The 23,203-nt window shown below is 48.7% G+C and overlaps 1 protein-coding gene across 1 annotated transcript in view; it reads left to right on the forward strand.

The window, feature by feature from the left end:
• Positions 1-1,541: 1,541 nt before the first annotated feature.
• The window catches only part of OTOF (otoferlin), a 94,741-nt gene continuing 73,079 nt past the window's right edge, over positions 1,542-23,203 (forward strand). The window contains 2 exon segments of the mRNA XM_045447465.1: positions 1,542-1,807; positions 17,276-17,334. Of these exon segments, the coding sequence (XP_045303421.1) occupies positions 1,729-1,807; positions 17,276-17,334 (138 nt within the window). The 5' untranslated portion in view covers positions 1,542-1,728.

The raw sequence follows: 23,203 nt of genomic DNA on the forward strand, positions 1-23,203 counted from the left end.
ACAGGAATTGGAGAAGGAAAGGGAGAGAAGAAAATAGAAGATAAATTTAAAAAGAAAAAGGAGGCAATGTGGCAAGGAAACATCTAGAAGGAGGCTCTTGTGACATGCCGCGGGCCACTGGACTGTAGAATTCCCACGGAGTAACCTCTGATTAGCATGCTGTGAAAAATTTAGTATTTCCTTTTTGAACCTTCAGACTCTGTTCCCTCCAGGTCACCAAGCTCGCCCCCTATCCTGTCAACCCGCACTGGGCATCCAACTATACACAGGACTCTGTGCGAGGCTCTGGAGTTGCAAAGATGTAGGACACCAGGGTGTCCCCATGGTGAGGATGAAGCAGTGAGAGGAGAGGGGCGGGGGCAGCACCCCAGCCTGGGTGGGGGTGGGGGCAGAGACTTTCAGGAATGGGCACCAGTTGGGCTGAGTCCCCGCCAGAAGGCAGCGGTGGGGTGGGGGCATACCTTACAGAGCAAGCAGCAAGGCCAAGGGTGCAGATGGTCCTGCAAAGGCCCCAGGTTCGGGGATCCTGGTCCCCAGGGTCTTTTTCTCTATAAGCGCCTCCCGGGGTATGTTGCTGGAAGAGAGGGCAGTTCTTTTTTGGTCCTTGGAAATTCTGCCAGATATCCCTTCCCCACTGCCCCCCGACCCCAGCAGCTAATGGGCTACAAGTCCTAACGGTTCTGCTCCAGTGAGGCTCACCGGCCCGGCCTTCTCCATCCCCAGGCCCCAGGATGGGGCTGGGTTAGCGTCCTGGACCTTAAGCATCACCCTTCGTGGAACATAAGCCTCTGAAGCTTTCCTAGCTGGGCATCTCCGGTCACGCTCAGCCTGGCTTCCGAGCACGACATCTTCCCAGATCCAGGAGTCCCAGAGCAGGAGGCCAGGACCCTGCCTCTTGGGGGTACAATCTCTGTGAGAGCAAGTGGAGGCAGAACATTCCCTTTTTCTCTTAGGACTCTCTTTTCTGACAGCAGCCACCGGGCACAGCCTTAACGTTGTCTGATAGATGCTGAGTTTCCAGCTGGGGGACCCTGAGTTGGGATTTCTAGACAGCACAGTGGGACCCAGCGAGGCCTGGCCCATCCAGGCTCCCTGAGCCTCATGGACGCCCGCAGCCCTGGTGGCCAACTTGACTGGGGGGACTGAATCACCACCAAACACCAGTGCGACAGCCCAGCTTCCTGTGCACGCAGACGGTGGAGCTCCTTCTCCCCCGCAGGGGTATGCGCCCCTGGCCCCCCGCCCCCCGCCTTCCACACACACGCCCATCCGTGCCCATCTGCCCACTCCTGGGGCCAGAGCTTGCCTAGCAGGGCGCAGCAGAGCCCTGCTGAGAGGCGGGCCGGAGCCTCTGCTCCAGGAGCTGGGAAAAGACATCTGAAGCTGGGCAGGGCTTTATCTGGGAGCAGGCGGCTGCTGAATAATGAATTCTGACTCTGAGCCTGCGCTCCCAGGCTGCACGCAGGGTGCACAACACACACACACACACACACACACACACGCTGGGCTGACAACTTGGAGGGGCGGGGGCTGGCAGGGCTGTGAGTCTCTGTGATCGCTGGAAGGAGCAGCTCGCTGGCTTGGTTGCCTTGGTCTCTGTGGGCAGCATCAGAGGGGGCGCAGGAGGAGGCGGCGAGGGAGGGAGGGAGGCGTGTGAGCCGAGCTGCACCAGGCTCTCTCCTTCTCCAGCTGCTCCCGCCTGGCAGCGTCCAGGCTCTACACACCAGCATGGCCCTGTTTGTCCACCTCAAGACGGTTTCGGAGCTTCGGGGCAGGGGCGACCGGATCGCCAAAGTGACTTTCCGAGGTAGGGAACCCCTGGTCTGAGAGGGTCCCCAGCTCTGCGCTGATGGGGATGAGGCAGGGCAGGGAGGATGGGTGGGAAAAGAAGTCCTAGGAGGGTTGGGGTGATGAGGCTTTTCATGGGCAGCTATCTGTTCCTGGCCCGGCTGGCCGTTGTGATTTCCTGAAAATCAGGGTGCCCTGTGTTTCCATGTCTGCATCTGTGTGTCCCTCGCTGCACTTGCCAATGTGGATGTGCCTGGCGGGGTGCAGGGTCGTCTGCCTGCGGGGGTGTCCTGGGGAGGTGGAAGTAAGGACCCCATCTCCGAGCTCAGGGGGATCCTGCGAGCCCCACTGGCTTCCCCTGTCAATTCTCTTCTTATCCTCCTCCTTTCTCGTGCATCCAGCAACCATTTACTGTGGTCTGTGTGCCAAGGCCGGGGGCTGAGCATGACCCAGGCCCTGCCCTTGAGGAGCCCACATCCAGTGGGACAGAAGAACCAGGGGGCAGACAAGTAGGACAGGTGTGTGATATGATGAAGATGGGGACAAGTACAACATGCGAGCCACAGAAGCAGTGCCCCAACCCAGGCTGGGGCAGGATGGTCCAGGAAGGCTTCCTGGAAGAGGCAGCCCCTTGGCTGAAACCCGAGGGACCAGCAGGAGGGAGCAAGGCGAGGAGGTGAGGGCAAAGCAGGTGCAGGAGACAGGATGCTCATGGCTGGGGGAGGAAGGAACTAGAACATGGAACAGGGGAGAGACCGAGGACCCATGAGGCTGGAGCCCAGACCGAGCGCAGAAGCTGAGGCGGGAGAGGCTGGCGGAAGCAAAGAGCCAAGGCTGCCTTCACCCTGAGGACGGCGGGCAGCCCCTGAAGGTTTAAGTAGAAAAAGTAAGGCCAGGGTTACCTGTGCCACCCACCTCTGCTTCCCAGCCCTGGGGCCGGGGCATCTCTGGTGGCCTTTGGCCAGAGGCCAGAGCCCTGCTCACCAGACATGGCCCTTCCTCCCAGAGAGGGGGTGAGATTGGGGGTGGGACAGGAGCTGAGAGAACCCCACCAGATTAAAGAGCAAAGTGAGCATCGGGGCCCAGGCGGGACGCACATCCACACCTGGGTTAGGAGGGAAAGGGGTGACCAGGGGCAGCAGCCCCGGTGCCCGCATCACTCCTCAGCTGGACTGGCTCCGGCAGGAGGTCCGCGTTGTCCACTCTGCAGCCTGTTGTACACGGAATCGGGAGGGGGCCAAGGGATTGGAGTGTCCCTGCTGGCAGGTGCGAGAGGAAGGGCCGGCAGGGCTGCCCGTTGCTTCCCACACCAGCCCAAGGACGGCTTTGTCTGCGGCACCCTGGATCCCTGTGTGCCACCTGCTGGCTTTAGAAAAAGCAAGTGTGTCCTTTCATCTGTGAAACGTGTCCCTGTGTTCCACAGACAGCACAGTATTTGGCTGTTTCGCTACAGATGGCTATGCTGTTGGGGCCCCGTCAGGACAGTCCCTGGCTGTGCAAACCAGTCCCGTTGGCGGGCAGAGAAACCAAGGCCCAGTTGTAGAGAGATCCGCACGGCCTCAGTGGAGGGACTGAGACATCTCACCCCCGGCCCTGGTTGCTCAATCCTGCGAGCCCCTTTACCTCTTCCTGGTCAGCTGGGGGTGAGCACCCTACCTACCTGATGCCCACCTTTTTCTTTGAGCAGTAGGGCCGGCCCTCCAGCCTCAACTGACCACACAGGAATTTGCCTCTTTGCAACCTGTGCCCTCTGGACTGAGTGGAGAGACCCACTTTCACGCTCTGTGCCTGCAGCAGGTGGCCAGAGACGGAGCTCTGGGGAAGGAGCTGGGCAGCAGGAATAGGCAGAAGACAAGGAGATTTCCAGAAAGAGTCCTTTATAACAACCAGATATTTCTCAGCCATTTGTCTGCTGCAGCCAGCCGTTGACAACCATAGATACTTCAAAAGACCAACACTAACAATTCAGAGGAACCGGCCCAATCTAGAATGTTCCACAGCACCTCCTGGCATACGCAACCACTGATGTCCAGGCAAACCGCTGCAGGGGGAAATGGGAAACTGGAGAACAGCCACAGGGAGATGTTGGCCCCGAGTTCCCCTAATCCCTTGAGTGAAGTTCAAAGTTTGGGTGGGGGACCCCTAGAGAGTTGTGTCTATCAGCAGTGACCCTGGTAGACCAGATGACCTGGCTGGAATATAGCTTGACTTTCTGTGCTGTGCCACCCAGGAGCTCTATGGGGCTATGGTGGAGAGAGCTCCAGATATGGAATCAGAAGCCCTGGGTCGTACCTAGGTTCTGCCACTCCCTTCGCCTCTTTGATCCTCAGTTTCCTCATCTGAAAAATGGGCATGTTGATAATATCGACCTCACCAGCTTGCTTCTGTGAAACAACAGGTGTTGGAAGAATTTAAGGAAGGAGCATTCAGATGACTGAGAGGTCTGTGAGGCGCGCATTTTGTGCTGCTTGGGGCAGCTATGGGATCTCGAGTCCTCTTTTCTCCAGCCCGATTTCCTTCTTCTGTTGCCCAGGAGCAGGAGAGAGGGCACATTGTGAGATACAAAGAGGAGAGGAGAGCCCTTCTGAGGGCTTCCCGACCTGTGCCAGGAGCAAGCAAACTGGGCGTGGCCTCTGCTCCGTAGGGACCCCCTGGCCCAGAAGCAAGATGATCCAGGCCCAGAGCAGACGGCCCTTGAGACCCCTGTTCCCAAGTGGGCTGGGCAAGCACCAGCTGTGTCCCTGGCCATCCCTCTGTCCCTGCCACTGGGTCAGCTGGCCGTCCCACCCTCAAGCTCACACAGTGCTCACCACCTAGCCCTGTCTCGAGCTCTTAGCTTTTACTACCCCAACGGCGGCTCCTAACATGATCCTGCCCTTACTCATTAATTCACTGGCCGTGCTGATATCTGTGGACGAGCCTAGGACCCCGGAGGTGAAAACACAGCCCCTGCCTGCCAGAGTTACAGTCTGTTGGGTCAGACAGAAGGCACCAGAAGGCTTGGCCCCCGGTCCCAGTGGTGCACGCAGACCCCAGAGTCCCAGAGCCTTGGCCTCCCATGAACAAGATGAGACAATGGTCCCAATTTAACTCAGAGGACTGCAGCCAGAATCAGGAGTGTCTAGAAAGGAGCCATCTTGATGGCAGGTGGCTACTCAAAGAGAAACAGTATTCACCTGGGGTTTGTCCTTTTTCAACTGCTAAAATAGTTCTTGGCACCCATCAGAACCAGGGGACACAGGATGGGAGGGTCTCTACATTCCTCTAGTCCAACCTTGTGCCCAGTACTCAGCCCATCCAAACCTGGGGAAATGGTGACAGACTGCCTGGGACAAGTCCCTGAGCTTTCTGGCCAAGACACCGGGTTTGGGGATTGGATGTGTGAGATGGGTGCTGTCTGGGGGCTGGGTCTGATCTCCACTTAATTCACCAGAACTGGTGATAAAGGTCTGCTTTATCAAGGCTTCCCCCTCGGCCCAGAGACTTCTCTCTCCTCCTCCCCGCCCCCACCCCCCCCCCCCCCGGCCACTGTATTCCTGTAACTCTGAATTTCCTGCGATTCCCCAAAGATACAAGCCCAGTATATCTCCAGACCTTGAGACATTCATTTCTTTTGCCCGGAATGGCTCCCGCCCTCCCTCTTGAAGACTCCCATTAATTCTATCCACCTTTCAAGACCCAGCTCACACGTCGCCTCTTCTGTGAAGCCTTCCCCCTCCCTTGTGGTACTGTGTGCATACACCTGCCACAGCTCAACGAGGGCACTTGGTATTCTAGAAACCACCCCAGTTCTAGATGCTGCACCCGTGTCTGAGCACCTTTAAGACAGGGGTCCCACCTGAGCTAGCCTAACTGAGCCCCATGCTAAGCACTGGGTCCCACCATCCAAATGAGTATGAAACAGCCCCTGTCTTTGAGTATTCACTCACTAGTGGGTTGTCAATCTTCCACAGTGGCCCTGCCATTCTTGGGTTCAATGTCCCCAAATGTGAGCCCCCCCACCCCCACCCCAGCTTTCCATCCAAGAGGGATCAGGGCCTGGAAGAGGCCTCGGAAGCTACGAACCAAGCACCCTCCATTGACGTCCCAGGCCAGAGGGGCTTTGGGGACCCCAGAGGGAGGCTGACCTCATTCTCTAGCAAACACTGGGGAGTCCGGCTCCAGCACACGGGTCAGATGTCAAAGGGCCACACGTGGCCCCCGCCCCTCACAGGCCGTGCTCTCTCTAAACACTGCTGCCTACAACACGTGGTACAGGGTGGGGCTTGAAAGGCAAACCAGGGTCTCCTCGTTGGATAGAGGAGCAGAGGCGTGTGCAGACATAATGGGGAAATGTTGTCCTCAGGAGGACCAAGGCGCTCCTCGCTGTGGGACAGGGAGGGCAGCCTGTTCAGGGGATAGCAGCTTACTTGGAGCACATCGGGAGATACAGAAGGGAGCTTGAGGGAGGGTCCTGGCTAGAGGCAAAGACTTTCTGGGTGAGGGACTGACCAGAGGCCAGAGAAAGGAAATCCCAGATAAGGGCACTGACTGGGAAGCCACAGGTTCGGCTGGAGCAGAGGCTGCAGGAAAGTGGACGGGGAGGGAGATAAATCAGGATCCTTGGGGCTAGGTGAGTGACAGCGTGCTGGGAGGGGGTGGGGCCCCAGCCTAGGCACTGGGGACAAGGTGGCCTGGCTGTAGGGACCACCTGAACTCCAAATTAGATTTTTCCCCATTAAAATGGAGGAGGTCTCCCTCTTGAGAATAAATACGACTTCTTTCTGGAGACTTCTCTGCTATCCCTGGTGAAGGAGGCAGGGTCCCTCAGTGCCCCCAGTCCTAGGAGCCACTCCCAGGATGCCTGGGCCTATATGTGCACTCTGGCCCAGCCCCGTGCCTCCTCTCTGGGAGGCTGTGGGATAGGTGTTTCCCCCCACGAGGGGGTGGGCATTGCCCCTACCGAAGGGGACAATTGGAGGGGACCTTCAGGACAGCCTCTGCGGTCCACGGCTGGCTGTGGACCCAGCCCGTGCTTTTGCTATGCCTCCCACATCCTCCATTGTACCCAGCACACACAGGCCCCTCACCACCTGGGGGTGGGGACAGATCTCCTCTGTCTAAATTCCAGGTGGCAAATGTCCTCCCCCTCCCACCCAGAGCAAGCCAATGTAGGCACAGGGCACTGAACATTCCCCAGGCTTCTCCCGCTTTGATGAGTGTGTTTTCGTGATATGGAGATGACCATCAAATTGTCTTCTGCTACAAAGGCCCTCAGCAAAAATGCTGCTGGAAATGCGCTCAAGAATCGATCTGCAAATAATTCCCCTGAACTGTACGTCTTCCTTGGCTCTCTGATCCACTCTTACTCATAACATAAATGCTACATCTCTCCCACCGATTCCCGTGGCTGTGTTCGATCCCTTTTTTATTAACTTTTTATAATGGAAAGTCTCAAATACATGCAAAAGCTGGGAAAGTAGCGCCTCGGCCCCCAAGCTCTCCCCTCGCAGTCTTAACAACCATCAACTCCTGGCCGATCCGGTTCTGTTTGTTCTCTTTCCCACTCCCACACCCCACATTATTTGGAAGCAAAGACCAAACACCATACCATTTCATCTGTAAATATTCAGTACGTAGTTAGAAAAGACAGACTCGATCTATTTTAACCCACAGATTGCATCTTTCCTAAAAAGGAATAATTTCTTAATATTATCAAATTTCTAATTGTCTCATCGGTGTCATAATTTTTTCCAGTTCATTAACAGCTACTTTTTTTTTTTAAGTTTATTTATTTTGAGAGGGGGGGGGCATAGAGAGAGACTGAGAGAGAGAATCCCAAGTAGGGCTCCTCACTGTCAGTGCAGAGCGGGACGTGAGGCTCAGGGCTCGAACTCTCGGAACCGTGAGATCATGTCCTGAGCCGAAATCAAGAGTCGGATGCTCAACTGACTGAGCCACCCAGGCATCCCTGAAAGCTATATTCTCACTTGTTTGGTAAATCAAGTATTTTATCGTTCGTTCACTCATTCTGTCATTCATCCAGAGGATCATATTGGGTGAGGGCCAGCTATGTGCCAAGTGTGATTCTAGACAGTGGGGTGACGGCAATAAATTAGAAAGACGTGGTCCCCGCCCTCCAGGCAAAGACAAGTCATGGCACAGGTCACCATGAGCAGCATGATGAGTATTCTGGAAAGGGAGGTACAGGTGCAAGGCAGCATGAGGCAAAGGAAGCCTACTCAGACCAGGAGTTCTGGACAAAACCTACAAAGGACCCCGTTCTGGGCAGAAGGGCTAACATCAGTCCAAATGTGATGGTGTGGATCCTTGTCGAGGGTTGAGGAAGCTGGAAGTGTTTGCTGGGGATGGGGTGGGAGTGGCGCGGTGGGGAGGCTGGGGGCAAACACCGTCTTCAGTATCACACTGTGCAGTTTAAACTTCCGCTTTGTAAGTGAATGGGAGTCGATGATGCTTTTAGCAGGAGAATGGGATGGGGACATCTGGTTTTGGAAAGGACATTCCGGATGCCAGGACCCCAGGCCGGGAGCCTCAGGGAGGAACCTGGGGCGGTGGTACAGATGGTGGGTGGTGCAGGAGGCCGTGGGTCTGGAGAGAAGCCATGACATTGGTTCGGAGAAGGGGTAGTGGGTTGGTAGTGAGCAAGAGGGCAGGACGAGGGTGGCTCTGGATTCCGTACTTGGGTACCTGGATGAACAGTGAGGCCACCGATGGAGCAGCGTAGCGTGGAAGGAAGAGCGGGTTTGGGGGCAGGGGGCACAGAGAGGAATAGACTTGCCTGTCAGCCATTCTAGTGAAAATGCCCTCCAGGAAGCCAGAAATCCGATTTAGTACAGTGAGTGCCCAGAAGGCGGGTGGAGCCCAGTGGTGTGGGAACCCAGGGGGTACGTTGAAGGTCAAGAGAGGGTGAAATATGCTTGAGTCCTTACAGGGCTGCTTTGGGGTCAAGTGAAAAAGGTGACCTACACGAAAGGCTCTACACGCTGTAGGGTTTATGCAAATACAAGGATTCTGCGCTCCGTCCCGGGCTGTTCCTGCTGCAAGATTTCTAGAGAGACAGGAATAGGGCATGTTGTGATTCTCAGGGACTCCGTGGACTCAGGGATTTGAGGGGGGGTGGGCAGAGCCTTACTGGATCCTCTTTGGGATTCCTGGCGGTTGCTGACACCCCGGATTCTGCCAGCCATGAGAGGACAGAAGGAAAACACACCTGGAGCCACAAAGGTGGGCTCCTCCAGGGCAGACAGCGGCGCCAGCACGGTGCCTGAAGTCGGAGTGACCCCAGAAGGACCAGGGCCCACGGTTTCAGCAGGAGCAGTTTTAGTAGCAGGGGCCACTCCGCGGCCCCCAACCCGGCAGCACCTGGCAGCGAATGCTTCTCAAACTGCCAGTTCCAGGAGGGTCTCCTGAGACGGAGAGTGTCATGTGATCATTTTTTACCTTCAGCCCTTGTCTACCTCCTGCCTGGACTGATCCACCCTCGAGATACTGGCTCCACTGTCTTTGTTTCCACTTTTTATTCCCCCCCCCCGCCCAAGCAGAAGGGCTCATTGGCTTAGTTGGGAATCAATTTCCACTCGCTTGCTTTACTTTTTTTTAAACCGAGGTTTAAGATAAAATTGTGACTGCAGCTTTAACAACATTTTTACCCCGTTTCAGAATGTGAAAAGTCACTCTCCCACCAGGCTTTATTGTGTGCCCACTGCCTGGCACAGAGCGGGTGCTCTGTGTGGTTTGTGGATCACTAGGACCGCAAGCTCCTCTAATCTGGCACGGTAATGGGCGAACCTAAGACCTGGCAGTTGCTGAGTGCGTGGCTGGCACTGTTCTAGGCTTGAAGGGAAACACCACCCTCTCTTTGCCTCCGTGCCTGGGTCTGAATAATAAGAACGGGGGCCATCAGTTAGTTACACGGCAAAGTGAGAGTTCGAGTGAGCACCTACAAGGAAGGATAGGCTTAAGCTGGGCCAGAAAAATGGGGTTTATTATCCCTGACCTGTTCCTGCCTCTCTGATGAATCTCTGACACAAGGCTGAGTTTCTGCTGTGTGTACCTGGGTGTTAATAGGATGGGGCAAGGGGAAATACACGAGTGAAGGTGGAAATTATATTTGAATAAGATTCGTGGAAAGTAAAGCGTTGGAAGTAGCTGGAGCCTCCATCTGGCTGAGAAATGGGAGAAAGAGAAGAGACAACTTTCCCCTGCCGGAAACCCAGGGACCGCAGAACCCAAATCTGGCTCGCCGAGTTGCTGGCGATTTTAAGAGAGCACATTATTTACGGAACACAGTTGAGAGGAAAGTGTTATTACAGGAGATAATTACAAACAACCAGACAAGATCATTAGGGATATAGAACATTGGACAACACCATCAACCGCCTTGATCTAATTGGTGTTTCTAGGACATTTCGCCCCAAACTGAAAGACACACATTCTTCTCAAACGCACATGGAACATTCATCAAGATAGACCATATGCTGGGTGATTAAATAAGTCTCAATATATCTCAAAAGACTGACATCCCACAAAGCATGTTCTCTGACCCTAATGGGATTCACTTAGAAATTAATAACGATAAGAGATGTTAAAATCTCCAAATAATTGGAAATTAAACAATACCCTTCTAAATAACCTATGGTCAAAGAAGTAAACCAAAGAGAAATTATAAGATATTTCCAGCTGAGTGATAAAGAAAGTACAACATGTCAACATTTATAGTCTTAAATACCTATGGCAGAAAAGAAAAAAGTCCAACATCAATGATCTACGTTTCTGCCTTAAGAAGTTGCTGAAAGAAGATCAAATTAAACCCAAGTCTTAAAAACATCATGATAATTGAAATAAGCCAGACACAAAGACCACATATCAAACGAATCCATTTAGTGTACTCGAAATACCCTGAATAGACAAACCCATAACGACAGAAAGTGAGTTGTTGCCAGGGACTGGGGCTAGAGAATGGGGAATGACGGCTAATGAGTGTGGGCTTTCTTTTGGGGGGCACGATATTCTGGAATTAGATCGTGGTAAATGTTGTACAACTTTGTAAATGTACCCAAATCACTGAATTGTACACTCGAAGTGGGCAAATTGTACGGTTTGCGAATTAGATTTCAATAAATAGAAATAAATACAACCTAAAAAAATATTAAATCTAAGAGAATTTAAAAAAGGAAACGAAAAAGCCAACAAAGCTGAAAGTTGACTCTTTGAAAACAAATAGGTAAATTGTAGCAAGAATGATCAAGAAAAAAAACCAAGAAAACACAAATTACCAATATTAGGAATGAAAAAAGGGATATCATTTTATTAAAAAGAAAATAGGAAAATACCATGAATAACTGTATCTCAGTAAGTGTCTACAACTCAGATGAAATGGACAAATCCCTTGAAAAAAACACTTGCCAAACTGACACATAGTTCAGGATCTATTAAAGACATGAAATTTAAAATAAAAATGATGGTGATTGTGATGGTACACTGCTTTCCCATAAAGAATGCTTTAGGTCTAGATAGAATTCACTGGTGAATTCTAGAAAATATTTAAGGAAGAAATAATACTAATCTTACACAAACTTCTCGATAATAGAGAAGGAAGAACACTTTGCAACTCATTTTATGATACCAAACCCTGATAAAGACCTTATACAAAAAGAATATTAGAGCCCAATATCCCTCACGAACAAGGATGTAAAATCCTTAACAAAATATTAGTCAATTGAGTAGCCATCCATCCATGAAAGGGATGACACATCATGACAAGTGAGTTTTATCCCAGGGATACAAGGTTCGTTTAAAATGAGAAAGTTAATCAGTTTCTGGGTGTCCTCAGTCGGTTGAGCGTCCGACTTCAGGTCAGGTCATGATCTTGCGATTTGTGAGTTCAAGCCCCACGTCAGGCTCTGTGCTGACAGCTCACAGTCTAGAATCTGCTTCAGATTCTGTGTCTCCCTCTCTCTCTGCCCCTTTGCCGCTCATGCTTGCTCGCTCTCTCTCTCTCTCTCCCTCAAAAATAAATCAACATTAGAAAAATAAAATTAGAAAGCTAACCAACATATTCACCATATTAACACAATACGAGAGAAAAACCACCAACAAATACAGAAAAGCTTTTGACAAAATCCAACATTTATTCATTATAAAAACGCTCCGCAAACTAGGAGTAAGGGGGAACTTCCTCAATCTAATAAAGGGTAACTACAAAAAACATCCAGCTAGCTAGAGGTGCCTGGGTGGCTCAGTTGGTTAAGCATCCGACTCTTGGTTTCAACTCAGGTTCCATGATGACAGCATGGAGACTGCTTGGGATTCTCTGTCCCTCCCCTGCTTTTGCTCTCTCTCTCTCTCTGTCTCTCAAAATAAATAAATAAACTTTAAAAAATCCAGCTCATATCCTACTTAATCCTGAAACGTTGAACATTAAGATCACTAGCAAGGCAAGAATACTCACACACAGACTATGACCCCGTAATAAAAATAAATGAATTACCGATACATCAACAACATGGATGAATCACAAAAATATTACATTGACTGAAAGAAGCCAGACACAAAAAAATACATTCTGTATAAGTCCATTTATATAAAGTTTAAAACAGGCAAAACTAACCTTTGGTGATAGAAGTCAGAGCAGTGGCTGCTTATGGAGGGTAGAGACTGATTGGAAAACGGGGTGAGAGAACATCTTGAGGAAATGGCGATGTTCTATATCCTGAATGTATGATGATTACACAGATGTATTCAGTTATTGAAACTCACCGAGCTGTGCACTTAAGATCTGTGAATGTAAGTTGTACCTAGTTAAAAAAAAAAAAAAAAGAAGCTAATCATACCTCAAATATCTAAAACTTGAAAAATATTACATAGCTTGGGAAGAAAATTGTTTCTGATTATAGACGACTAAAAAAAGCTACACAATGTGATTCACAGTAGAAAAGACCATTTTTATATTTAAGACATAACTTAAATGTCAAAAGGAAAAACAGGACCCTTTAATGGAATAATAGCCATTTTTTATTGGGTGATGAACTATGTAGCAGGAGTGCACGTACTATCTTTTGCTCCAATTTAGGGATGAGGAAACTAACGAAGAGAGGCTAACTTCTTCAAGGGCGCATGGCTAGCAAGGGGCAGAGCTGAGGTTTGAACTCAGAATGTCTCACCGAAGAGCCTTACCACTATCCTGTGACCCCCTGTGCTTGTAAGGGACTTGACGCTTTACTGAGTTTCAGTTTCCAGTTCCAGGATGCAGGCTGGTCCAGGACAGTTGTCCCCAGTTTATAGATGATAACTCTAAGACTCCGTGGGGTGGAACCGCCAGCTCCAGGCATGGGTACAGGCCATGATGTCCCTGAAGCTTGTCCTCAGGACATTCTCCTTCCCCTTTAGATGGTCCACCACCCCACCCCGAGGTGGGGTGACGCTTTTCGTTTTCCCCTTCGCCGTCAGAACTCGCCTGTCCTGTGTCCTGCTCCTTCAGGGCTCCGTTCTCCGCTCACACTGTCCTCTCTGCCTGGACGTCCCTCTCTCTCTCCTGTCTCCCCGGAGTCAAGGCCCAATGTCTTCCTTGATCTGCTAAGCTGAGCTCTTTGCTCCTTTTCCTGTAGGCTCACTTTATTCATACTTTGTGCACGCCAGTGATGACATTTTGCCTTGTACAGTAGCCTTTTACGCGTCTGACCCGTCCGCCTCCCGGATTGTAATAAGCTTCTTCAGTCAGCGTCCCAATATGAAATATCTTTGTAGATCCCCACCCCTTCCTCCAGGGCCGAATGGCCTCACTGCCACAACAGGAGAAGACCCCCTGGCACGTGGGAGTGACTGAATGCACCCCAGCTAACAACCCAGTCCCTATATACCTGCCTTTTCTCAAGGTCTGCCTCTAGCAAGGTCAACTGTCTGGAAGAGGGAGCTGTTCAGTGCCAATGAGGCATTTGTACCCGTAAGTGGCATCACGTGAAAGCCTAGCAGAGCACTCCATCCCGCAAATGAGACAAGAATTGAGCTCACCTTCATCTCGGTGAAGTGCACGAGGGATATCTTCCAAGGCAAATGACATACCAGATACTTTTATTAAGCTTTGGACTCTTGAGTCCCTCCATCTGGGTGTATCCGATGCCATGGCACTTATTATAGTCGTGAACACAGAGTCAACCACTCAACCTTCATTAATTGACTCAGAGAGGAGTTTTTTCCAAACCAAACAGCTCCGCTATCCCAGGAGCAGCTGCCTCCGAAGGAAGGGAGGGTGCTCTTCAATTTTCCCCACCTAATCTCCTGCTCGCTCTATCCGCAAAGCCTCCTTGCTGCAAGGAACAGGCTATTTTCTTTCTCCCAAGCCTCATTCGCAATCTTCTCTGTGGCAAGAAAGGTGACTGGATATTGGGATTTTAAATGGTTTTGTCTCAAAGCCATTTAAAATGGAGCTGAAATGTCAACCGGATTGGTGCTGGAGTAGATGGTTAAGTGGAAAGGAGCTTGAAAGGAGAGACAGGGTTAGTAATCCCCACTGATAACTTGGAAGGGGTGACAAGAGGTCCCTGGCTCTGTCTTAATGAATGCAAAGGACCCCAGGAATGATCCCTGCCACCGTTTGTATAGACCCTCCTAAAAGATGGCGTTTCAAAAATGCCTAAGGGCACTCTGTTCCTGTACAATTGATTCGGTTGTCTTAGCAAACCTTTTTTTTTTTTTTTTTTTTAATATCTAGAGGTAGAATTTAGCTCATCCTGTTTGACAATACTCACTACATTTAAATCCCCAGAGCCGGAAGCAATGAGGTTTTCCTGCATTTTGAAACAGAGCCCTGATGTATACATTCTGCAGTGGCTAATGTCACCGTGTTTTACGTCGTCTCTAACAAGGCTGTAGGAAATACGCAAGGAGGGATGGGTTTGAGCCTCCGTGGCCTCATGCCCATCTTGGACTGTCCCTCCCTGCCTCTGCTCCGGCTGGGCTGCTTGGTTTTTGCTCCGGAAAACCCTTGAATACCGCCAGGTACAGGCTCATTACGATCTTCTAGGACGAAGAGGCCTTTGATTATTCAGAGAGGCGGGTCCTTGGGGGAGCCCCAGTGCACACATGTGCTCACCCGATTCTCTGTTTATATTGGATGTTTCCTGTGGGGAAAATTACAAGAAGCTCAGGCACCATCTCTCAGGTTTCCCTGTCCTCCCCCGGCTGCCTTGGGGTTCGTTGTTAAGATTTTTCTTTTTGGTTTTTTGTTTTGTTTTGTCCCTAGCTAGTGCTAAAGAGTCTTTATTCCCATCTGTCTACTTCACATCTATTTTCTGTAGCTTCTGCTTTCCAGCTTCTTCCTCATTATCTGAGATGCAACCCTTCCCCAATATGCCCATCTTCCAAACACACACACACACACACACACACACACACACATTCTTCCTCAGACCATGCACCTGCCTCTGACATCATACCCCCAGCCTCCCTCTTGTCAGGGAGTAGGTACAGACTGGCTCCTAAAAACCAGGCAGGCCCTGGAGATCTCTGTACCAACCCTCTTATCCTGGAAGTGAGGCAGCCAAGGCCAGGGGAGAGAAGTGGTTCCCAGGGTTTGAGCCCCAGCACAGTGCAGGGTCAGAGGGGGCTCACTCCAGTACCCCGTGGCCTGGTGCTGGCCATGCTGGGTCACTGCATGCACCCCCTCTCCATTGCCAAGTCCTCTCCTGATTCCCCAGCTTGCCCTTCAGAACCAGAACTAGGCCTCAGAGTGGGGGGCCGAATTCAACCTTGAGACAGCCCTTCAATGACATGGACCACTGATTTAGGTTGGCGGGGATTTAAAAGCATTTTTTGCGGGGGGGGGGGGCACCTGGGTGGCTCAGTCTGCCAAGCATCCGACTTCAGCTCAGGTCATAATCTCGCAGTGCGTGAGTTCGAGCCCCGCGTTGGGCGCTGGGCTGACAGCTCAGAGCCCGGAGCCTGCTTTGGATTCTGTGTCTCCCTCTCTCTCTGTTCCTCCCCCACTCACACTCTGGCTCTCTCTCTCTCTCTCTCTCTCTCTCTCAAAAATAAGGATTAAAAAACATTTTTTTAAGAAAATAAAAGCATCTTTCTTTCAATTTCAAAAGTAAAGCACAGTCATGGAAAAAAAATTCGAACTTAAGTGTGTATGGTGAAAGGTCAAAGTATGCTGCTTTCAATCTCTTCTTCCCCCTGCTAGCCCGAGGGGACCATTTCTCATGGTTTGAGATCTCTGCGTATTCACAGATAAAATGCCTTGGTTTGGGTCTTTGGGGGTGCGGGAGCTGTATACAGGATCCTGTCATTACATCTGCTACCTTTTCTTCCCCCCGCTGGTGTGCAATTGACAGACGATAATCATTTCTTTCTAATACCCCTATCTCTGGGTTTCTCCTCAGAAATTACACATCCTTCCCACATGCTCCACCCCACACACACCAAAAACCAACCCTCCCCCCCCCCAAAAAAAAACAATATTTAGCCTCCCTGCTTGTACCACTCTCTAGCTCACACAAAATCGTGCCTTGCGGTATGAGTTCTGTGGCATTGAACCGGCAGCCTCTTCCAGCTCCTACTAGACCATCTGTGCATTTCATCCACCCCTTTATCCTGAGTTTCCAGGGGGTAGCCTGGTACATCGTAGACTCCAGTGAACGTTGCTCAGAGCAAACCGAGCCGGCCCACGCGCCGCACGCATTCGCCCTCCCCAGACCCCCCAACCTGCCCTCCTTCTCTCCCGGTTCCGGTTCTTCCGGAAACAGGGCCGGTTCTGACTGGATGGGCCAGAAGGGCGGGCACCTTTGCTTCTGCCCTGGCAGGTGGCGTATGGATGTGGGGTGCCGGAGTCTGGGAAAATGCGCGTCCATATCACGCTCGCTAGTACCCCGGGCCGTGGGGAAAGGAGGGGGCGGCACGGCGGAGAAAGCCCCAGAGGCTTTCCGGTCCAAGGCCCACGGGACCATGAATGAGAGAGCCCGGGAAGGTGAAGGCCCTTGGCTTTGGGGGGAAGAAGGTGTGGGATGTGGCTGGTTGTGGCGGGGCTTGGCTTGCGCAGCAGCTCCCAGGCCTGGCTGCGGACACGGTCGCAGAGGCGGCTGCCGGCCGGCAGGGCGCCCACGGCCCCGGGGACCAGGCCTCTGCTCAGGACAACCGCAGGCCAGGGAGAGCCAGCGGAGCCAAGGGGACAGCAAAGGGCCAAGAAAGCCACCGGGAGAGCGGCAAGGTGGAGAAAAGAGTCCTGGGTCCCCTCTCATGTCTACCTCTGACCAGCCCGGGCCTTTTTTACTTTAGTGTTGCCACTTGTAAAATAGAGCTGATGGCAGTTAGGCCTGTGTCGCAGGGCTCCCGAGGCGGTCAGGGGAGACAACACCGGAACTTGCCACATCCTGGGGAGTGCAGCACAAGACCTGGGGCCCCTGGTTGGTGCTGTGCGAATCGAAATGCTGCAGTGGTGACTGCCAGGTGGGGAGGCCTCACCCCAAGCTTCTTGTTTTCTTTCCCCACCCAGGGCAGTCCTTCTACTCCCGGGTGCTGGAGAACCGTGAAGATGTGGCTGACTTCGACGAGGTAGGATGCCCCGGGGAGCAACTCAAGCCCCAACCGAGGAGCCCACTGGCCCCGCATTCCCTTCCACCCAGATCCTTCTCAGGGACTTCTGCGGGGAGACACGGGGGGAGAGATTCCCCCAAAAGGTTCTTTTGAACCTCAGGCTTAGAGAGTCGAGTAAATCACGTGCCCCTGCTTATGGTGCATTATCTCAGTGTTCCTACAACCGTGCTCTGGTTTTGATGTATGTTTGCATGTACCGTGGCTGTGTCATTCTCTTTTATCCCCATATGCCTTCCCTCCATCTACAACCATACTAATGTGCTTAACGTGCATCCTTTGGTTTCTTGTGTGTTCTGACACAAATTTTTGAGTACGTAATTTTGTTTCCTTAAATGGCATTGTTAAAGTAAATGGCATTGTTACAGTAAAATGTTACTTAAATAGATTTTACTTTACTTCACTGTGTAAGATTCTTGAGTTCCATCCACATTGCCTCACTAATCTGTTGCTTCTACCGCTGCTCAGTACTCTATGGGCCCATCCAACACATATTAGGGTGTTCCTCCAGCCTGGTTTGTCTAGGACCCAGGGGGTTCCTGGGACACAGACTCTAAGTGATAAAATGCGGAAAATCCTGGTCCAACTAGGATAAGTTGGTCATCCTGCGCATCCTTTGCCTACTTACTCCTCCAGAAAAGAACCTCCAGCTTGCCTCTAACCAACCCCCATCCCCACCATCAGAAATGCAATGACTATTCTTAGGCCTTTCCCCTTTGGACTTGTGTGAACATTTCTCTGGAATATATATACAGCAGGACATGGAATTGCTGGCTCACAGGGGTATGCATACCCTTCAGTTACCCAGCACTGCCATGGTCTACACTTCTACCAGCAGTGCATGAGGATCCCTGATTCCCACCTCCTCATCTACTCCTAGTGTTATTCAGCTTTCTGATCTTCATCAGTCCAACAGTGGTGCCTCACTGTTGTTTTAATACGACATTTAAAGTTTCCTCTTTTGTAAATTGCCTGTTCATAGCCGTTGCCCTTTTTCTCTGTTGGTATAGCTGTCTTTTCTTTTTCTTATTGATTTGCAGTGGTTCTTTGTATGTCCAAGATATCAACCCCGTGTTGGATTTAGAGACTAAACATTTCTCTCAGCCTGCCACCTACTAACTTTGCCCCCTCATTGACTAGAAGTCCTTAATCCTGGTGTGTTTTCAAGTTTTGTTGAAGATGTCTTTCCAGTCTTCTAGGTTACAGATATATTTCCCTACATTTTCTGATTCTATGTATGTGGAATCTTTTACCTTGTGTGTGGTTTTAGAGAGGGATCATTTTATTTTTCTCTATATAAGAAGCCACTTTTCATAACATCAACTTGCTAAGCAATTATATTCTCTCCATTTATTGTATGTTAAGGTCTGTGTCTCAGCCTACTAATCTATCCCTTTAATCTGTTTGTCTGTTTTTGAACTTTCCCACACTGTGTCCATTAATATGGCATTTTTGTATGTCTTAGTATCTAATGAGGCAAGTACTCTCAAGGGAACTATTCTTTTTCAAGGTTGAACTATTTGTGGACCTTTATTCTTCCAGATCATTTTAAAGCAAGTTTATGAAATCCTTCCAAAACCCAACTGGAATTTGGATTAAATTTGCAAAGTAACTTAGGAAGATCTTGACTTTATAATATTACATCATCTATTCAAAGATTTTTATACTATTAAATCATCTATTCAAATTATCCACCATGCTTTACTAGCATTTTTAAGTTTTCTGCATAGGAGTCATATAATCTTGATTATTTTCTAGATGCTTCCTGGTTTTGTTGTTATCACGAATGGTGTCTTACTTTTACTACATTTTTTAGTTGGTTATTACTGGCCTCGAGAAGGCTTTCCTCTCCTTTAGAAGTCCTGCTTTCATCTAAGTCTGGATGGTTTGGGGAGGGGGCTCTTCGGCCCCCTTTTCAATTTCTCTGTGTCTTCTTGCACGAGTTTTGGATTTCTATATTTTTCTAGACCTTTTGACGTTTCATCTAGGTTTTCAAATTTACTAGTACCTATTTGCAGGTAAAGTTTTAAAATTGTTTTAAAATCTTTTTTGTGCTCATGGTTATTTCCCCTTTTGTATTCCATACTGAATGTATTTGTGTCTTCGTTCTGTTTTTCTTAACCTTGCTAAAGATCCGTTTATCTTATTAATCTTTGTTAAGAATGAGCTTTTGGATCATTAATCTCTTCTGTTCTTCTCCATTTCATTGATTTCTGGCCTCTTAAATTATTTCTCTCCTCCTTGTTTATTTTGTTTTCCTCTGTGCCTCTTTTTGTAACTTCCTGAGCTGGGTGCTAAGCTTGTTATGTTTAACTTTTCTTATTTCTTTTTTTTTTCAACGTTTATTTATTTTTGGGACAGAGAGAGACAGAGCATGAACGGGGGAGGGGCAGAGAGAGAGGGAGACACAGAATCGGAAACAGGCTCCAGGCTCTGAGCCATCAGCCCAGAGCCCAACGCGGGGCTCGAACTCACGGACCGCGAGATCGTGACCTGGCTGAAGTCGGACGCTTAACCGACTGCGCCACCCAGGCGCCCCTAACTTTTCTTATTTCTTGATAAACATGTTTCAAGATATAAAGTTTGCTCTATATACAGTTTTTTTAAGTTTATTTATTTATTTTGAGAGGGAGAGAGAGCATGAGTGGGGAGGGATGGATAGACAGGGAGAGAGAGAATCCCTAGCAGAGTCTGAAATGTCAGTGCAGAGCCTGAAGCAGGGCTCAATCTTATAAACTGCAAGATCATTACCTGAGCCGAAATCAAGAGTCACACGTTCAACTGGTTGAACCACTCAGGAGCCCCTATACACAGTTTTAACCACATCCTACAAAATTTTATAGGTAGTATTTTCATATCTTCAGCTTTAAACATTTTTTATACTCCTTTATGCTTTTCTTTTCTTTTTTATTTAGTAAAAAAAATTTTTTTAATGTTTATTTATTTTTTGATAGAGAGAGACAGAGCATGAGCAGGGGAGGGGCAGACAGAGAGGGAGACACAGAATCCGAAGCAAGCCCCAGGCTCTGAGCTGTCAGCACAGAGCTCAATGTGGGGCTTGAACTCACAAACCGCGAGATCACGACCTGGGCTGAAGCCGGGCACTCAACTGACTGAGTCACCCAAGCAACCCATAATTTTCTTTTATTTTTTATTTAAAAAAAATTTTTTTTCAACGTTTATTTATTTTTGGGACAGAGAGAGACAGAGCATGAATGGGAGAGGGGCAGAGAGAGAGGGAGACACAGAATCGGAAACAGGCTCCAGGCTCTGAGCCATCAGCCCAGAGCCTGACGCGGGGCTCCAACCCACGGACCGCGAGATCGTGACCTGGCTGAAGTCGGACCCTTAACTGACTGCGCCACCCAGGCGCCCCTAAATCCAAGAGTTAACTCAATAAGAATATGTTATTTACTTTCCAAATACATATGATGTTTTAGCTGCTTATTTTTTTATTTCTACTTTTATTTCGTGATGGTCAAAAGCAGTCTGTATGATATTGATCCTTTGGAATTTATTGAGACCACGGTGATGGCCTCTATTCATGGTCATAAATGGTCCCTCTGCCTACAAAGAATGTGTTCAGTGCGGGATTCTCTAGAGAGAGCAATGTCACTTCAAGCTTGTATGATGTAAGTTCAGTCTTCATAGTTACACTATTCGGTTCTTCACATATTCTGCTTTATTTTTCTCTACTTGATCTGTCAGTTTCAAAAATGATTGCAATGAAACCCACTTCTACAACTGTTGATTTGTGTGTTTCTTCCTGTGGCTGTCAGTTGTTCCTTGATGTGCTTTGAAACTGTATTACTAGTAAGTTCTATATGTTCTTGATGGCTATGTCTACTTGCTTATTTTTCCTTTTACTGGTATTTAATATCCTTCTTTGTCTCTTACAGTATTTTTTCCATTACTTTCTATTTTATCAGATGTTAAGATTACTATCTCAGCTAATTTTGGTTCACTTGCCTGGTATATCTATTTTAATTCTTTTATTTTCTTGGTATATCTTTGTTCATGTTTCCATTTTCAATATTTCTATGCTTTTAAATTCAAGTGTGTCTTTTTAGGGCTTGCATTATTAGATTAATTTTTCTCACCCAATATGAGAATCTCGTGCTTTGATTAGCTTTTTTCATTTACATCTATTGTAATTGCTATTATTATAATTACTATTTTTATTTCTACTATCATTTTATTTTATATTTTCCATTTACTGAACTTTTTGTTTGTTGTTTTGTTTTCTCCTTTCCAGCTTTCCATTGGCTAGATCAGGTTTTCTTTTGTTAGGTGAAAAGTTATACATTCTATGTTTGTTTCCCAGGCAGTCAACATTCCTTAGTCATGTTTATGTATCTCTGTCCATGGCTGAAAAACAAATTGGTAATTATAACCCCCCCTATCATGACAAGTATTGTAATACTCTCCTATGTCTCTTTGATTTCCCTTCCTCAGCCCACACAGTCTGGATTATACATTTTTTAGAGAGTGAGAGAGAGAGTGCAAGTGGGGGAGACAAGCAGAGGGAGAGAGAGAGAGAAAGAGAGAATCTCAAGCGGCTTCATGCTCAGTATGGAGCCCAACCCGGGGCTCGATCCCACGACCCTGCCATCATGGCCCAAACTGGAACCAAGAGTCAGAAGCCCAATGGACTGAGCCACCCAAATGCCCCTAAATTATACAGTTTTCATTCTAGGTTCTTATGAATGTGTCTTCTTCTTTTATTTGTCCAAGCCTTCTTTTTGTTTTTGAGGACAGTAGTAGTCTTTTTACCAAGATATCTGATCACTTTTACTTCTCCTATCTCTTGAAGCCTCTCTTGGCATTGTTTTTCTTCTTATTTGAGTACTTCCCCTAAAAGCGGCTTCAAATTGGGTCTTTGTGTAGCAAACCTTCTAAAGCTTTGTAAATCTGAGGACAGTTTCTTATTCAGATCTCAATGAGACTTTCACCAGATACAAAATTCGAGGCTCAAAATTCTTTCCTTTACAACTTCAAAAACATCAGTGCCTGTTACTGTTGAGAAGTCTGATGGCCATCTGGCTCTTGTACCTTTGTGCGGGATCTTTTCTTTCTCTCTGGAAAAGAAAGTATAATTCTATCTTTGATATTCTCAAATTGTATTATAATGTGTCTAACTGCAGGGTTTCTTATCTTTCCTGTTTTGCACTATTTTGTGAGCTCTTTTCAAATCCAAGGCTTTTCATCTTTCACTTATTGTAGAAAATTCTGTCTCCATTATTCTTTTTCAAATATTCCTTCCATTCAGTTTTTATATTGTTCTGTCCTCTGCAACTCCTATTATCAGATGCCACCACTTGTATCTCTAGCTGCCATTTCTTGGCTTTTATGGTTTTTTTTTTTTTTTTTTTGTCTATCAGTCTTTTGCTGCTGTTTTCTGAGAGAGTTCTTCAAAATGATCTTCCAATTTACTAATCTGTTCTTTTTTTCTTATGATCCCTTGTTCTTGTTTTATATTGCGAATCTATGCCAAAATGGTCCATGTTGTTCTAATGATCGTGCTTCAGTTGGAATATACCGTTCAGCGCATGGTCTTGCCTCTTTAAGAGATGTCTCTCCAAGGGTCTATTTACTTTGCCCTGTTCAAGTGCTCGTGGTATCAGCCACTCTGTCTGGTAACCAGTATTGGGGAAGCATCAGAGGCCAGCTGGGTCAGGCCCTAAGGGTTGAAGGGCAGGCATGAGTACCAGGGGCGCCCCAGTCACCGCAGAAACAGGCAGGGTCTCATCTCTAAGCCTTTAAGGAGAAGCATGGTTCACAGAAAGCAGGCTAGATTTTTTAACAAAGTAGCTTTGGGGTTTCACTGACA

This window comes from Leopardus geoffroyi, chromosome A3 (assembly GCF_018350155.1).
Source record: "Leopardus geoffroyi isolate Oge1 chromosome A3, O.geoffroyi_Oge1_pat1.0, whole genome shotgun sequence".
Classification (NCBI taxonomy): Eukaryota; Metazoa; Chordata; class Mammalia; order Carnivora; family Felidae; genus Leopardus; species Leopardus geoffroyi.